We start from the raw sequence: 19,161 nt of genomic DNA, 5'->3' as shown, positions 1-19,161 counted from the left end.
GAAGTATCTAAATTCAGAATAACATTTACATCGGTTTCTCGGAGATGGCTACACCGATTCGACTAAACTTGGCCTCAAATGAAAGGTATTGCGTCCCCATAAATGGTTATTTAATTTCATCCCGATCCGACTTCCGGTTCCGGAGTTACAGGTTGTGGCGTGCGATCACATAGCAAATTGTGATTCAAACCGATACTCCGATGAAAGCAAAAAAGGTAAAAATTTCGCTAAAATGTCTCTCAAACAACTTAAATTTGCTGTTCTAGGTCACCGACGGCCAACCAAACTTTCGTTGACTACATTGACCACCATAGACGGTTCCGGAAGTGCCCGGGAAAAGCGGCCATCTTTCAAAATTTACGAACTCACATCAGTTTCCCGAAAATGGTTGGGCCGATTTTCACAAACTTAGTCCCAAATGATAGCTATAATATCCCCATAGATGTCAATAAAATTTCGCACGGATCGCTTATATGGGTCCGGAAATATAGACTAAATCGTCCGGTCACATATGAAATTCCCATATAAGCCGTAACTCAAATTTTTTTTTCAAAGGGGGGACCCCATGAAATTTCAGAAATCGAATTCGTATTTTTGATGCCAAACATCTTTAAAATGCATGAAACGTCGAGATTTTATGTTATCTCGAAATTTTTTTTTTTTTTATAAAAATCGACTTTTTGGGACTTTGCCGATTTCGCACCTTTTTGCCTTTCTCAATAGAAAGGTATTGCAATTGCTCTGAAAACCAACTTTTTAACGGAGGCCCGGAGGGCCGAGTGACATATACCATTCGATTCAGTTCGTCGAGTTCGGCAAATGTCTGTGTGTGTGTATGTATGTGTGTATGTATGTATGTGTGTGTGTATGTGCGTATGTGTGTGTGTATGTGACCAAAAATGTCACTCATTTTTCTCAGAGATGGCTGAACCGATTTTGACAAACTTAGTCTCAAATGAAAGGTGCAACGTTCCCATAGGACGCTATTGAATTTCTAATGGATCCGACTTCCGGTTCCGGAATTACAGGGTGATGAGTACGAACACGCAGAAAATGTCGATTTTAATAAATTCTGCAATGAATGTATAAAGGTGAAAATTTTTCCAAAATATGACCACAACTGCTTCGATTTATAGTATTAGGTCACTAACATCCATTCAAAGTCTATTTGGCCACATTGGCCACCATCATCGGTTCCGGAAGCCCCGGCGGAAGTATCTAAATTCAGAATAACAGTCACATCGGTTTCTCGGAGATGGCTAGACCGATTCGACTAAACTTGGCCTCAAATGAAAGGTATTGCGTCCCCATAAATGGCTATTTAATGTCATCCCGATCCGACTTCCAGTTCCGGAGTTACAGGTTGTGGCGTGCGATCACATAGCAAATTGTGATTCAAACCGATACTCCGATGAAAGCAAAAAAGGTAAAAATTTCGCTAAAATGTCTCTCAAACAACTTAAATTTGCTGTTTTAGGTCACCGGCGGCCAACCAAACTTTCGTTGACTACATTGACCACCATAGACGGTTCCGGAAGTGCCTGGGCAAAGCGGCATCTTTCAAAATTTTCGAACTCACATCAGTTTCCTTGAAATGGTTGGGCCGATTTTCACAAACTTAGTTCCAAATGATAGCTATAATATCCCCACAGATGTCTATAAAATTTCGTACGGATCGCTTATATGGGTCCGGAAATATAGACTAAATCGTCCGGTCACATATGAAATTCCCATATAAGCCAGAACTCAAATTTTTTTTTCAAAGGGGGGACCCCATGAAATTTCAGAAATCGAATTCGTATTTTTGATGCCAAACATCTTTAAAATGCATGAAACGTCGAGATTTTATGTTATCTCGAAAAAAATTTTTTTTTTGTAAAAATCGACTTTTTGGGACTTTGCCGATTTCGCACCTTTTTTCAGTTCAATATTACCGTGGCTGTTTTTTCTTTTTCAAAATTTTAGAACTCGAACTCTTTTAATGAATATAAACAACGCACACATTCTCGTGATTCATGATTGAGAAAAGCACAATTTCACCGCTAGGTGGATTAAAATAGGTTTTTAAATTTTGTATATTTGATAATTTCATCCATTAATTTTATTTATCTTATTCGTTTAATTCATTTTGTCCATTTTATTCATTTTATTAAATTTTCAGTTAGATATTTCGTTCATTTTATTCATATTGTTTATTTTATTTATTTTAATAGTTTTATAAATTTCGTGAATTTTATTAATTTAATTGGTTTAATTCATTTAATTCATATAATTCCATTAATTTATTTGAATAATATAATTTAGCTCATTTAAGTAAGTGAATTCATTTAATTTAATTAATTCATTATATTCATTTAATTAATTTAATAAATTGAAGTCATTCAATTAAATTAATTATTTTAAATACTTTAATGCATTTTATTTATTTCATTCATTTTATATTTTTCGTTCATTTTATTGATTTTATTTTTATTTTTCAACTCATAATTTAATTCAGTTTCTTCGTTTTATTAATATTATTAATTCTGCTGTCATTTCTTTCAATCATTTCTTCCAACATGATAATTCGACTCAATTTAATTTGTTCTATTAATTCTACTCATTTTATGGATTTGACTGTCATGTTTTACTTTAGTAATTTTGAGTTAAATTTTAGTCGTTTTATAGATTTTCGATAATCTATTCGGTTTATTCGAGGTTTTATTCATGCAGGACTAGAAACTGTTTTAATCACACCTCTAGTTTGATACTTCGCATGAGTTCAGCAAACTAATGAATAATCCAATAGTGATTTGTATAAGTATTGACTCATCTCACTGCTAGGTGTACTAACACTCCTCCAATCGTGCCAGTTTTATTTACACGAACAGCCATTCCTCAAAAAAAGTCGGTACGGTATTTTCAAATCGCTGTATCTCAGCAGTCGCTTGACCAATTTGGACAATTTTGGTATCAATGGATTTTTTGGACTCTTTAGATTACTTTGAATTAGTTTAGATTTGAATTTGACCACTATTGATCTTTTTACGACAAAAAAAGTCGGAGCAAGTACTACAAAATTTCCAATATTTGTGAAGAACTTAAAATCTAGCGCGATGACCTACGCATATAACTACAATACAAATAGACAAGTTTCTAGAACATTGTTTATAGTTTTTAATTCAATGAACTACAAAATCTTCAGGAAATCACGTATTTAAAGGGACCTTTTATATTTTCCTTTGTAACTTGAATTTTTCACAATGAATATCGCATATTATAACGCTTAAATATTCGCATTTACGAAATAGACAAGTTTCGAGAACATTGTTTATAGTTTTTAATTCAATTAACTACAATATCTTCACAAAATCACATATTTTACAGAACATTTCTTTATTTTTCATTGCAACTTGAAATTTTCAAATGAATATCGCATTTTATAATGCTAAAATATTCGCATGTATTCAGCAGACAAGTTTCGAGAACATTGTTTATAGTTTTTAATTCAATGAACTACAATATCTTCACAAAATCACCTATTTTACAGAACACTTGTTTATTTTCCATTGTAACTTTAAATTTTTACAATGAATATCGCATTTTATGATGCCAAAATAGTCTCATGTATTAAGCAGAAAAATTTCGAGAACATTGTAATATACGAAATAGACAAGTTTCCAAAACATTGTCTTTAGTTTTAAATTCAATGAACTACAATATCTTCACAAAATCACGTATTTTACAGAACATTTCATTATTTTGAAAACATTGTAGTTCAAATTAAATTAAATTCAATCAACAATGTTCTACAAACTTGGCTACCATATATATACAAACATTTTGGTGTCGTAGCATTATTCATTGTAAAAATTTCAAGCTACTCATGAAAAAAATGTTCTGTAAAATACGTGATGTTGTGCAGATTGTGTATTTCATTGAATTCAAATATACGGACAATGTTCCACAAACTTGAGTATCACATAAATTCGAACATTTAGATATAGAAATGTTGCGATATTCATTAAATAAATTTCAAGTTACAATGGAGAAAAAAAAAGTTCTGTAAAATACGTGATTTTGTGAAGATTTTGTAGTTCATTGAATTTAAAACTAAAAACAATGTTTTGGAAACTTGTCTGTTTCGTAAATAAGAATATTTTAGCATAAAAATGCGATATTCATTGTGAAAATTTTAAGTTACAATAGAAAATAAAGAAATGTTCTCTAGGACACGTGATTTTGTAAAGATATTTAAGTTCATTGAATCAAACCCTAGGATCAATGTTGCACAAATTAATCTATTAGATAAATGTGAACATTTTGTATTAGAGTTTGCAATATTCCCTGTGAAAATTTAAAGTTACAATGAAAAATAAAGGAAAATTCTGTATAATACGCAAATTTGTGAAGATATTGTAGTTAATTGAATAAAGAACTGAATAATATTCCAGGAACTTGTCCATCACATAAATTCAAACAATTTGATATCATATACATAGCGTAAATTTCAAGTTGCAATGAAAAATAAAGAAATGTTCTGTGAAATACTCGATTTTCTGAAGATAATGTAGTTCATTGAAATAAAAACTATTATCAATGTTCTAGAAACTTGTCTACTTCATAAATGCGAATATTTTAGCATCATAAAATTGTAAAAATTTTATGTTACAATGGAAAATAAGGAAATGTTCTGTAAAATACGTGATTTTGTGAAGATTGTGTGGTTCATTGAATTAAAAACTATGAATAATGTTCTGGAAACTTGTCTTCTTAATACTTGAAAATATTTTAGCATTATACAATGCGATATTCATTGTGAAAGTTTCAAGTTACAATGGAAAATAAAGAAATGTTCTGTAAAATACGCGATTTTGTGAACAATAAACAATGTTTCAAAAACTTGTCTATTTCGTAAATGAAAATATTTTAGCATCATAAAATGCGATATTCATTGTAAAAATTCGATGTTACAATGGAAAATAAAGAAATGTTCTGTAAAATAGGTGATTTTGTAAAGATATTGTAGTTCATTGAGTTAAAAACTATAAACAATGTTCTCGAAACATATCTACTGAATACATGAAAATATTTTAGCATTATAAAATGCGATATTCATTGTGAAAATTTCAAGTTACAATGAAAAATAAAGAAATGTTCTGTAAAATATGTGATTTTGTGAAGATATTGTAGTTCATTGAATTAAAAACTATAAACAATGCTCTTAGAATTTGTCTATTTCGTAAATGCGAAAATTTAAGCGTTATAATATGCGATATTCATTGTGAAAATTTCAAGTTACAAAGGAAAATATAAAAGGTCCCTTTAAATACGTGATTTCCTGAAGATTTTGTAGTTCATTGGATTAAAAACTATAAACAATGTTCTAGGAACTTGTCTATTTCGTAAACGCAAATATTTTAGCATCATAAAGTGAGATAATTATTGTAAAAATTTCAAGTTACAATGGAAAATACAGAAATGTTCTGTAAAATACGTGATTTTGTGAAGATATTGTTGTTCATTGAATTTAAAACTATAAACAATGTTCCAAAAACTTGTCTATTTCGTAAATGCAAATATTTTGGCATCATAAAATGCCATATTTATTGTGAAAATTTCAAATTACAATGGAAAATATAGAAATGTTCCGTAAAATACGTGATTTTGTGAAGATATTGTAGTTCATTGAATTAAAACGTATGAACAATCTTCTCGAAACTTGTCTATTTCGTAAATGCAAATATTTTAGCATCATAAAATGCGATATTCATTGTGAAAATTTCAAGCTACAATGGAAAATAAAGAAATGTTCTATGGAATACGTGATTTTGTGAAGCTATTGTAGTTCAGTGATTTTCAAACTATGAATAATGTTCTGAAAACACGTCTAACACATAAATGCGGACATTTTGATATAATGAAATGCGATATTCATTGTGAAAATTTCAAGTTACAATGGAAAATAAAGAAATGTTCCGTAAAATACGTGATTTGTGAAAATATTGTAGTTCATTGAATTAAAAACTATAAACAATGTTCTCGAAACATGTCTACTGAATACATGAAAATATTTTAGCATTATAAAATGCGATATTTATTGTCAAAATTTCAAGTTACAATGGAAAATAAAGAAATGTTCTGTAAAATACGTGATTTTGTGAAGATTTTGTAGTTCATTGAATTAAAAACTATGAACAATGCTCTTGAAAATTGTCACTCGCATATATACGAACATTTTGACAATATAATATATGCATGTCATCGCTATGAAATTTGAAATATTTCCGAAAATTGTCATTTTCTGTATTGTATGCAATTTTGTGAAGATATTGTAGTTCCTTTCATAAGAAATCATGAACAATCTGCTAGAAATTGGTTGCCTACATCAATCCAAAGAATTTAACATAATAATATGCGTAGGTCATCGCGCTAGATTTTTTGTTCTTCACAAATATTGGAAATTTCCAATTTTTTGTAGTACTTGCTCCGACTTTTTTTGTCGTAAAAAGATCAATAGTGGTCAAATTTAAATTTAAACTAATTCAAAGTAATCTGAAGAGTCCAAAAAATCCATTGATATCAAAATTGTCCAAATTGGTCAAGCGATATAGCGATTTGAAAATACCGTACCGACTTTTTTGAGGCATGGTGGTGGGAGTGTTAATTCGGTTTTTGCAAAGAACTTTATCGAAGTTTTCAAATGTTCTAAATCAATTGTTTTGAAGTTATTCATCTTCGATTGTGAAAATATTGCATCGAAGCACTGTGCAATGTCTTTCAAAATTGTAGAATGAATAGATGAATCAGAAAACGCCCACTCTATGCAAATTTACAAACCCAAGTAAAGCTTCTGTTTCAAGTGCGTGACTCGAGATATTCCGGGAACCCTGGCACTGGCCCAGTGTTGTCATGAATAAAATACAGCACTGACTATTTCTTAATGATGTTGTTTATATCAAAATGGAAATGAAGGGATCAATTTGTTTGAACTCATTAATCTGAATATTTATATACTTCTACTGAGCAGACGAATATAGTTTTCTTCCCTAAGGCCGAACGATGAAAAATCCCTATTGCAGTGACACTGCACCAGTTAACAGTAATTGAATCCCCCTACCCGGTAACTGGAAACTGTTGAAATGATAAACAGTCGCTATTATACTGTTCGTGAGTACAATTTATTGGAGAAACGAACACAAATAAAGCAGATCCCGCCAAAAAATTAAGAGTATTTCTTATCGGATGTAGGTCAATAAAAATTCCGCAATTCATTTCCAATCATTTGACTCATCTAATGCCGAAAAAGCGGATTTTTACTAACAAACCAGTCATACCCATAATCGTCATGAGATTGGAGTAGGATCAATTTCTTGTGCACTGCCGGAGGAATATACCATCCAACGGCAACTAAATTGAGCCACTGTTTGATTTGATTGCTTGCTTTCGAACTAACACACCCAACACAGCAGGCCAGTCGGGTGAGATAAGTTGTTTTGGTCCCTAATCGACACACTCGCAAGCACTAGTGCGATAAGAAACATGCGCATTTGGTATGTACACCGACTGTTTCCTCCTAGGTGCTGCATAGTACTGTTATTTGTTTTGACTATCGTGTTTATGCATACCCATTTACATCTATTTCTCAGTTGGTATGATTACTTGCATTTCGAACACACGTTTTGTTTCGCTGTTTCATACACTTGAACTTCGTAATTTTAGGTAAACCACCACCACCTAGCAGAAAAGCAATTATAAGCTGCTGCAAGAAATTCGATAACTATGGGGCTGCCAGAGGGTGATTGAGATAATTTTGTTATTTGTCAGGATAGAATTTAATTGCAGATAATTATTTTAAATTGAAATACTTTAATACTAATTAGCTATTATGCAGATTATGAATAATATCGAGTTGAATTCTACTTACGTGTATAGACAGATCTGACACGATCTTGCTCCGATAACTGCTCCACACTGTACTGTTCCAATCACTGTTATTCAACAATCACAATACACTGCACTTTTATTAGTAACTCTCGTATACTTACCATAGCCACACATCGTTTTCATCGTCCGGGTTAGAAAATATTCCTCACAAGTCTGGCCTCACTTCTTATCGCTCAGCTGCAAACCAAAACAAATCATCCATCGGTAATTCGGTACACTATCCGTCTTGCACACGGGAACAGCAGCAGCCACAGCAGTAGTAGTAGTTCAATCGGCCCCCTTTTACAGCTTAATCGGCACGCGAAAAAACGTGTTTTTGACATTTCATTTCGTGCGACCGTTCGTAATCAAATTGGAAACGTAAACAAAAACAAGTTTCACACTTCGCCGCATCGAACCACGTGTTGGTCTGGCCGACCGTGTTGTTGGTACTGGTATGCGTTGGATCGCGCGAACCGAGCCGCTGCCAACAAATTCCGGGGAACTTGGTACACATGCGCATGGCCACCCATACCTGACCGAAGGGTTGACGTTCGACAGCAGAGCGATTGGTCTGGTCGCAGTCTGTTCGTATGGTCGCTAGACGTCGGACGTGGATTGACGTTTCTCGACTAGGGAAACAAGGGTGCCAGTGTGTTAACCTTCTCTGAAGCTAGATGCATACATATCCGGGATCCAGCAGAAGAGGCAGGTGGAAGTAATCTCTTCCTTTGTGGTGCAGTTCTGTGGGTTTTCCACCGTTTTCCATTGCGCGACCGATTTCAGCGGATGCTTGCGAGCCTGGAAATGTGATATGTGTTATTATTTGGAAAGAAATCTAGCAAATTAAAGTGTGGCAAGTGTTACGGGAAAATTGCTTCCTCCCGGAGGTGGTTCAAGTTGTGTTCTGGGTCGAGGGCAGGAGAAATTATTGTACTGCAGTTTGCCTGCAAATGAATAGTGAAAGTATTGTGGTTTACTGCTCTATTTCCTGATGCATTTCACCTTTCGTCGATCAACTTCTGCGATTTGTTTGTGTTGGTGATAGTTTACGAAAAAAGCTGTAAGCTGCATTTCAACGCTACCAGTAAGGAAATAGAGTGTGTGTTTAGATTTGTTTAGTGTTTTCGCCTGTGTGGGGAAACATTCAGTGGCAGTAAAAGTAGCAATTAGTCACTAAACATGCTAGTATAATACAATTTACTACGTTCGATTTTATCAAAATTCGGCCTTGAATAGGGTCTATAAGGGGGTAATATCAGATCCTAGTATCGTTTGTTATTTCGCCAACCAGCCACGAAAGGGCAAAAGAAGCGTGAAGCCTAGTGGGAGGTGTCGAAATCATTGTTTATGCAAATTATGTCCGTGTAACATGTGATCAGCGTTTCCGTGTGGCGTTTTGTGGAACGATTTGGGAATAGTTGAACAGTGGGTTCGTGACCGGGATCTGAATGGTTTCTATAGCATCCACGCGTGAAATGGATAGCAAACTGCCATAATCATGAAACATGTAAGTAACGAAGATAACTTTTATGCTTTTGGTCGAATGCACCTGTTTTTGATTAATGCTTTCTCGCATGGTTGTTGCAGTGATATTCAATCCCCGATAGACCATAAAAATATTTTTTTTGGCGCTGATTTACGAGTATCACTGCCTTTATGTTTGCTCTTCAACTGATTTTTACTGCCATCAGCGGATCAGCAGGTTTTGATTTGTTTAGCATTTCGATCAGGTGTTTCAATCTCTTTATTTTCAATAAAATATTCAAAGTAGCGCTTGGGGTAAAGATTGATGGATCGCTATAAAATAATCTTGTATCATGTTAACAGTAATATTATTGAATATCAGTTTAAAAATTTCGTAAATTATGCAATAGAATTTTTGAATGTCAGTGTAATGTAGCATCTATTCATTTTTAATTAAAAAGAATATGCACGAATTAGTTAATTATAGTGAGTACACTTTAATGAAAAATGTTAAGTCTCTTTGCCAGTGTTTGGAGTGTATTTGATTGTGTTCAGATCTGCTTCCTAGTCTCATTTTATTTTGAAAGTAGTTTGAAAAAATGTAACCCAATTTGTTATTCTACATATTCAAAACAAAACAACTGATTCTGATATTTTTTGTTTTGTAAGTTTAGATAGTTAAATGTCCATTTTAAATGTCCATCGGTTACTTTTAATTGCTTCGGAAACCCTCTTTAGCATGGTATCGAAAATCATGAAATTAATGTTATTAATTTTAGATTTTAATCTAAAATTAATGTTATTAATTTTAAATTAGTCAGATATAAACGTACCAATTTGGTAAACAAATCGTTCATCTAAACTTGATTCTACAAGCTTAAAAGTCTGTAAAAAATTTGAAATTATTTAAATCAGAATGAAAAAGGCTTTCTTTAGAAATGGTTAAGTAACATGTTTTTTGTACTTCTAGATATTATGTGCTTCTCTTTCTCATTCTTATTAAAGTTTTTGAGAAATACAAAATAACTTCGGAATTCAAGACAGTGCTAAATCTCTAGCATATATTTTTTGTTTCGCTCGGGTGTGTATCGTTTCGTTATCCAAGCTTCATTCGTGCATTGTTCCTCGAGTGCTTTCTACCCGTAGAGACAAACCGAAAGACTACGTTTATATGTAAAACGAAAGCCGCCGGACAATAACTGGTAGTTGTTTGAAAAGACCCTTTGTGAAAGAGGAAGTAGCGCGAATTTTCATTTTTAAATGCCAATTTCCAGTTGAATGCACTTCAACCAAGATTCAACTTCAAAGCCTCCCTCGACAATTCATTGTCAAGTTCGTGAGATTTTCATGCAAAATCAAGTGAGTTCATTTTAAATCGTTATTTATTTCTTTATTTCAGTTTATCATCAGTTAAATGTATAGCATTTTTGAGTATACATGAACAGCGTTAAGGGAGGACAGCACGATTGGATTATTTAAGATTTGTTCCTTCTTCAAGTTCAACCCGTAGCCATGTAGCTGCTCTGGAAAAGGATACGAAATGTTTCGTAGAGGTTATAGAACCGACGAGCCAGCGATAACGTATGCGGAATAAAATTTGGACAAAATTCAAAAGGCAATATTTTTGTAGAAAACCCTTTATTAAATGTTCTCTTTAGATGAAAACATTTGTCAGCTTATTAACTTAATGTGGTATAAAAATTAGGTCCATTTGAGAATTTTTATGACAGTTTGCAGAAACTTTTTGCAAAGGAAAAATTGATGTTGGCATATTCTTAATCTCTTACTTAATTTTGATTATCGTGTTTTTAGTTTTAGGTCAAAAATTACTGGCGTGTACACTCTGCATCAAATTATCACAGAAATTCTCATTTGGACGCAATTGCGGTACATTTGTAGGGTTATCAGCCTTTTGTACAAAAGGTATGCCATAATCCTCCAATGCGCTAAAACGTTTTTTTTGCATAACAGCTAGGTGCCAGATTGGCCGTTCGCTGTCATTTTGTTCACATGGTTTCTCCTAGTGGGTCGAAATTAACACTAGATGTTTAAAATAAGTGTGCCTAGAGTATGACGTTTAGTACGGGGCCTTGCGCAGGGTTGCGTTTTTGTTTTAATGTTGGAAGCGTTGTCCAAATTTCATTCCGCATACGTTATTTCTGTTCAACGCATCGCCTCAAGCCGTATGATGAAAAATTGTAACATTCGACTCGAGCCATAAGCCAGTTGTCGTATGTTCGAACCTCAACCAGTAGGAGCAATTGTCTGTGGGTAAAGTGTGACCCCAAGAGGATATTGAATAACAGCTAGTTCTAAAGGGCGAACACGCAATTATTGCGACACACAAAATGTCATGCTAATTTTCTTATAATGTTTAAAATCAAACCAAAATTTTTTTTTCTCTGCTCTCATTTTCACTCCCCTGGTAAAGTTTTCCATAAGATTGATTGTTCTTTTCGGTAAATTTTTAAAGATACCAGTCGATTTGTATTTTTTTTATCTCAATAGACCATTTAGAGGTAGTCTAACTTTCAACAGCTATTTCACAGCTCCCTCGAATCCACTGAACCAAATTTCAGCAGGATCAGTCACACTCGAAAGGACTTCCGAATGCACAGATTTCCCATTTCAATTCATGTTCATTCAACCATGGAAACGAATAATTTTCTCCCATATATTTCCCAAACGAAAGTTGGGTCATGCTGCACACGCTGGTAAATAAAGGGCGAACACGAAATTATTGCGACATCGAAAATGTCATGTCAATTTTCTAATAATGTTTAAAATCAAACCAAAATTTTAGGGTAGTTTTATACATATATTTACTTCAATAATCAAAAGAAAAGTTAATCGATGGAGCCTTGAGTGTAAAATTGAACGCATTTTCGCTTGATGCCCTCCATCAAAGTCTTTACAGTGTCATCCGGTATCAGGTTCTCAGTTTTTTTTCCATTTTCTTAACATGTCCTTCTCGTCTTTGACTGTCTTCTTGCTCTTCCGAAGTTCCCGCTTCATCATTGCCCAGTACTGCTCCACCGGGCGCAGCTCCGGACAGTTTGGCGGATTCATGTCCTTTGGAACAAAATGGACAGAATTGGCCTCATACCACTCCAGGACACTTTTAGAATAGTGGTATGATGCCAAATCTGGCCAAAATAGCGGAGCTTCGTCGTGCTGCTGCAAGAACGGCAAAAGGCGCTTCTTGAGGCACTCAGATTTGTAGATCTCGCCATTTACTGTGCCCTTTGTCACGAAGGCTCACTCCTCAGTCCGCAAGAGCAGATGGCCTGCCAAATGAGATATTTGAAGGCGAACTTCGACATTTTATTCTTCTTAAATTTGTCGTCCACATAGAACTTGCTCTTACCGGTGAAAAACTCCAACCCCGGAATTTGCTTAAAATCGGCTTTTATATACGTTTCGTCGTCCATCACACAGCAGCCATATTTGTCAGCATCTTCTCGTAGAGCTTCCGTGCCCGAGTTTTAGCCGTCGATTGTTGCCGCTCATCGCGGTTTGGGAAGTTCTGTACCTTGTATGTATGTAGTACAGCTCTCTTTGCATTCTGGACGTAGCTCTGTGACATGCCGATCTTTTTAGCCAAATCACGGCTTGAGACGTTGGGATTTGCTTTAATCATCCGCTTCACCTTTCCCTCCGTCTTTTTGTTCTCCGGTCCCGGTTTTCTTCCAGCTCCTTTGCCGCGGTCCAACGTCAACCGCTCCTGGAACCGCTTCAACACTCTGGAGACGGTTGAATAGTGAATGTTTTACATTTTTCCCAACTGCCGGTGCGACAGGTCAGGAAATTCCAGGTGTTTGGAAAGAATTTGTTCTCTCGACTCGCGTTGGTTCACCTCCATTTTCGTTGAATCGAAAAAACACGACTTCGAGTTTGACAGCATGTAAACAGTACACATCAATGAGAAAGTGTGCAAAATTTGGTTGATTTTTACGCAATGGTAAGAAAGTTATGCCCTGTTGAATGTGTCGCAGTAATTTCGTGTTCGCCCTTTATGACTAGTGTCACTGAGTTTGCAGGAAGCCGTGATCTTTTGACTGCACGGAAAAAAATCCGTACATAAATTCATGAACGAAAAATCACCATTTCGTGAACTGAACGATTTACGAAAATATTTACCAAGTTCATGAATTTACGGATAATAATCCTAAAAATAATAATAAAATAAAATAAAATGATTACGGATATATTTCACAAGCACTCATGATAGATCGTGAATCGTGTACTACGAGTCATAAACCAGTTCACAAATCCATTATTTTATGATTTTGTGAACTATTGCACGAGCACTAACGGTCAGTCGTAAAAATTATACTTGGAATTATGAACTAGTTCACGAACACATGAGCGATATTTTTTGATTTTGTAAACTATTTCACGGCCACACATTGTCAGGTATGACTATTATATTAGGAATCATGAACTAGTTCACGACTATATATACATTATTTCACAGTTTTGTGAACTACTTCATGATCATGGATGATGAGTTGTGACTAATTCACTAGAAATCAGTTCACGATGTTGAATCGTGAATATTATATTTGGAATCATGAACTGGTTCACGAAGATTGAAAGGATTCATGAACATTATTCCGGGTTTCGTGAAATAGTTCACTCGTAAATATGTTTTCCAAAAACTGTGAATAAAAACACGATGGTTTTATGAATATTAATCATAAAGTTGTGAACTAGTTCACGTACATTAAATCGCTTTAGTAATGGTATGGCGGAAACCGTGACTGAAGCTCACAAAACATAAAACAAATGTCTTCATAGATAAAGCGTTATTTAGGCGTTACTGACTGAAAGTGGAACATAATTATAAAACACATGATTGTTGTTCATGGTCCTGTTTTCATAAGGTAAAAACGTGATTGTTTCTAAATTCATGGCACTTTATTCACGTTTTTGGAACAATGTTTTTCCGTGTGGAATACCGATTCCAGTGAATCCATCGTGGTTTGATCGATCAGTATAAATCTCAAAATTGTGTTTTCCCAAAGGTGTCTTTACATTGTTTGGGACAAGTGTTCCCGTATACAGAAAAAACCGAAATTTTTCATGCTCTAAAGTTTAAGAGTCTTTTTTGACTTTTGGGATTTGAGTTTACCTACTGAACATCGGCCCTGATCACCGCCAGGCTAAAGGATGATAACTCCGCCAAATTTTAATATTTCTTTTTTGTAGTTCATGGAAATTTCCTGCGGACTTCCTTGAGTTTTTGAGTTATATGAATTTCTGGGAAGCCGACCTTCTTGAAAGCCGACCTTCCAGAAAACTCAAAAAGGTACTTTTTAATGGTATAATAACGACAATATCATTTATCAATATATTTTAATATATTGATTGATGGTGTTGTCCCTAGTGCTGCGAAAAACTCGGGAACATGAACACAGAATAGCATTATTTTTCCTTATGCTCTTTAAACGCCTCTGAACTTCAGAAAACGGAATTCAAAGTTGATGCAAAAAAATATAAAAACAATTATTGAACAAAAAGGAGCGTGTACCTCTGGTCCTCACAAGTTCCTACCTCACGCTTCCACGGGTCGAAAGATGACAAATGACCGCCAGCTGAGAGTGGCGTGTTTAGCTGGTAACACAGCCTGGGCACTGTTGTCTTTCTGACATCAGCGAAGTGTGGAGGCGTGTACCCGAGCGCATGTTCACCAGGAGGTGCGGCTTAAATAGCGTCTGACTGACATCCAGCGGCTGAATAAGAAACGTTGCATCACGCCAGCTACACCTAAGGTGGCGGCCCCACCAGCGCAATGAAGGTAGTGCGACCCCGGTAAGATAGTCTACCGAAACACCCAAAACACTATCAATGAGAAAAGTATAGCAAAGCACGAATTTGAATTACGGCAAACGACCTTACAACGAATAAAGAATAACCATTGGAAACTCGGATCTTGGAACGTAGGAACTTTGAATGAACTCGCACGCGCAGGGCTCCTGGCGCGCGAACTGCGTAATGTTCGCGTGCACGTGGCCGTAATACAGGAAGTACGATGGCCGAAAACTGGAGAACGCGAATTCAGAGCAGTGGACCCCATTGCGAACACTTCATTGAGGTACCACATCTACTACAGCGGTGTTGAAAGAGCACTACATGGTGTTGGTTTCATAGTGACCGGGAAGCAGATGAAGCGAATTATTCGGTGGAAGCCGATAAGCGACCGAATCTGTGTGTTAAGAATAAAGGGCAAGTTCTACTACAGCCTGATAAGTATTTATGCGCCAACCAACGAAAAGCCTGATGATATGAGGGTCGCGTTCTATGAGAGCTTAGATAAAGCCCATTCAGATTGACCAAGACAAGACGTTAAAATAGTCATCGGAGATGCTAACGCGCAGGTTGGGAGGGAGCAGTTCTTTCACCCAATTATTGGTACGCAGAGCTATCATTCTGCTACCAATGATAATGGTCTGCGGCTTGTAACTTTCGCTGCTGCTAGAGGGATGGTAATCAGTAGCACCAATTTTGCACTAAGGATATCCGAATGCACACCTGGAGACACCCAAGTGGCAGTACTTTTTCGCAAATAGACCACGTACTGGTAGATGGACGACATTTGTCCTACGTCATTGGTGTGAGGACCTTCAAATGCCCAAACATTGGCCCCGGATCATTATCTCGTAGTAGCAAAGATTCGTGCACGATTATCCAGCGTCACGAGTCCAAGAAACAACAGAACGATGCGATTCAATATCCAACGTCTTTCGGCTGAAGGTGTAGCAACTGAGTATCGCTAGAAGGTGGATGAGCGGATAGGTGAGACCAATGTAACCGGCAATGTTAACAGCATGTGGGAATGGTTTTGTTGAATGGCGGAAGTGAAAGTGTATCTAGGAACAGGATAAGAATGACGGTCGAGCTGTGGATCCACCAACATTAGACGAGGTTAAGAAAGCTACACGTGAGCTGAAAACCGCTAAAGCTGCTGGCAAGGCCGAGATCCCTGTTGAACTTCTCAAACACGGTAATGAGCAGCTGCACCAAATAATCCACTTCATTATTCTAAGAATATGGGCGGACGAAAAATTGCCTCTTAGTTGGTTGGATGGACTCATTTGCCACATCTACAAGAAAGGGCACAGACTGGAGTACGCTAATTTCAGGGGGATATTTTTCCTGAAGTCGGTGTTCAAAATTTTGTCACGTATCCTGTTTAGCAGACTGAAGCCGCTTGAGGAGTCTTTCGTTGGCGAATACCAGGCTGGTTTTCGTGAGGGCCGATCAATGGCGGATCAGATGTTCAGCCTGCGGATAATCCTAGACAAATTCTGGGTGAGATCTCAAACTTATTTGTGATCTTAGATGGACTGAAGCAAGGCGATGCACTTTCAAATTTGCTGTTCAATATTGCTCTTGAAGGAGCTATCAGGAGAGCTGGCGTGCAAAGGAACGGAACTATCATCACAAGGTCGCATGTGCTCTTTGGTTTGGCGGATGATATTGATGTAATTGGAATCGATCGTAGAGCAGTGGAAGAGGCATTCGTGCCTTTTAAGAGGGAGACAGCGAGGATAGCACTAGTCATCAGCTCAGGCAAGACAAAGTGCATGGTCGCAGGTAAAGAGAAGTAAAAAGGTAGGTCTAGTGGTGTTGGTTCCGAGGTAGTGCTTGATGGTGACGTGTTTGAAATGGGTCGAATATTTCGTTTATCTTGGTGCACTTGTGACTTGCGACAACGATGTTTCCCGTGAGGTAAAAAGGCGTATTACAACTGAAAACAGGGCATTTTACAGTATACGTAACCAGCTTAGTTCCCGCAACCTGCAAACGTCAACAAAAAGTCGCCTTATACAAGACACTGATGCTCACTGTCGTTCTTTATGGCCACAAAACGTGAACATTGAGGGAGGCAGATAGAGAGCACTCGGAGTATTGGAGCGTAAAGTACTGCGGACAATATTCGGCGGAATATACGAAAATGGAGTGTGGCGCAAACGCATGAATCATGAGTTGTACCAAGTATACAAAACTGCAGATATTGTTAAACAGATAAAATACGGCATACTATATTTACAGCATTTAACGTGATTAAAATTAGTGTGTTTGCAACAACAGAGCGAAGTGAATATTAGAAAGCTATTGTGTCACTGTTAGGTGAACATTAGTGTAAATAAAGATTTATTTAGACTATTTGACGTACAAGATGACCGAAAATCCATCGAAATAGTTTTGGCCACATATTTATATAACTTACTCCTATGTGCGCTGGGGGGACGGGCATAGCGTAGTTGGTAAATCGATTGCCTTGTACGCAGCTCACCTGGGTTAGATTCCCAACCCCGCACATAGGGTTAGAGATTTTTACAAAAGATAGTGTTTCGAGTAACTAACACATTCTTGGGACCTTTGTCTTTGATTCCCGAGACATCTCTCGGGACAAATCAGTTGCTTTAGGCGTTCACTTGTGTTGTGTGACTGTTTCGATTATTGTGCCCAACTAGTGCTAATTGGGTACTAGCTTAGATTCATCGTCTAATTTGGCCCCAAGTTGGCGTTCGTTACTGACGAGATGAATTTGAAACGCAATAATCAAACTTAAATCACAAAATGTCTTTACAGTCGAATTCTTTGAATTACGCAGATTTGTTTTATACTATGATATCCCAAATCGCTTATGGTTTGCGTGTAAACCCCCAGATAAGTAGTACTTTTTATGTAACGGTCTCCGGACCTCGAAAAATGTTTGCATAGTTTTAATGAATCTTATTAATTTTGTTATATGTAAAAGGTGAACCCTATACTTACCAAAATAATCACAATTCTATTCAATAACCCTAAACATTATCGAAAATCTCTGACAGCAATCTCTCACCATTAAAACTATTAAAGCATCCCGAAAAAAGTCACTCAGTGTTTTCCACGCAGCACTTCGCGTGCCATTACATCGTACAATATTCCCCAGTGGTGACTATCTTTTGGAAATCAGATACACCATACCCATCAATTAGCGCGGTCATCACGTGCCCAGACAACACCCTAAACCCACGCAAACTCGATACAAGCGCTACCAAATTACAGTCGTCCACCCGCGCACCACCCCCTTTACGAGTGGGTAAACAAACGATTGATTCGCTTAACAAAATAATATGCGGGGAATTGTATCTACCAACAAGTGGCTATTATTCCGTTCGATTCGGCGGTGGAAATTCGGCTGACTGACTGCGGTCTTCCCGTGTGTAATAAAACTTGGAATCGCTCCAGCTGACCTCCAGTGTAGTGTTTTACGAATGTTACATCCTACACCTACCACAAGGGATGAGACAATACGATACGCATTCGCGTTCCGTCCGTTTAGAGCAGATGGAGTGATAGGGCCAGTTCGTAAAATAGATTTCTAGCCGTTCCAAACCGTGCGGGTAGTCAATCAATCTTGCCGTTGAAGGCCGACACACGACTGTAGTAAAAAATCGAGTTGAATGGAAGACATCCGTTAACGTCGAGTAAATAAAATTTCTCATATTTTTATAGTTCTTTTCTGGATTGATGAATATATAATATAACACTGTTCGACAAAAAAAAACAACCTTGAGTCCGCGTTAGGTTCTTCGGAAAGTAGATGAAACATGATGAAAACTGACGTTTTTCGGTTGTCTTTAGTACGTCACAAGAGACTGGATGAGCTTTGGTAGCCAAAGGATGCGTGCTCTGGGCTGGCGGATCGGAGCTAAGGAAGTTGAGTACTTTTACTGAACGTGCTGCGCGACATCGCCATCCTTAGTCTGATGTTTGGTTTTTGTTTGTTGCTGT

General features: G+C 36.5%; 2 protein-coding genes across 7 annotated transcripts in view; one reads left to right on the top strand and one right to left on the bottom strand.

Moving 5' to 3' along the window:
• LOC131690368 (5-formyltetrahydrofolate cyclo-ligase) overlaps positions 1-8,329 on the bottom strand; it is a 37,968-nt gene extending 29,639 nt beyond the window's left edge. The window contains exon 1 of one of the 2 annotated variants that reach the window (XM_058976082.1): positions 8,028-8,329. In XM_058976082.1, the coding sequence (XP_058832065.1) occupies positions 8,028-8,030 (3 nt within the window). In that variant the 5' untranslated portion in view covers positions 8,031-8,329. Of the gene's footprint in view, positions 1-7,906 lie in introns of both variants that reach the window. The other variant, XM_058976083.1, reaches the window with a different exon arrangement.
• A 174-nt stretch (positions 8,330-8,503) lies between these two features.
• Positions 8,504-19,161, top strand: part of LOC131694112 (transient receptor potential cation channel trpm) — a 355,889-nt gene continuing 345,231 nt past the window's right edge. For all 5 annotated transcript variants that reach the window (XM_058982537.1, XM_058982535.1, XM_058982530.1 and 2 more), the window contains exon 1: positions 8,504-9,415. In XM_058982537.1, the coding sequence (XP_058838520.1) occupies positions 9,407-9,415 (9 nt within the window). In that variant the 5' untranslated portion in view covers positions 8,504-9,406. The remainder of the gene's footprint in view (positions 9,416-19,161) is intronic.

Source organism: Topomyia yanbarensis, chromosome 3 (assembly GCF_030247195.1).
Source record: "Topomyia yanbarensis strain Yona2022 chromosome 3, ASM3024719v1, whole genome shotgun sequence".
NCBI lineage: Eukaryota > Metazoa > Arthropoda > Insecta > Diptera > Culicidae > Topomyia > Topomyia yanbarensis.
The sequence above is the reverse complement of the archived record's forward strand: the minus strand, read 5'-3'. Positions and strand labels throughout refer to the sequence as shown.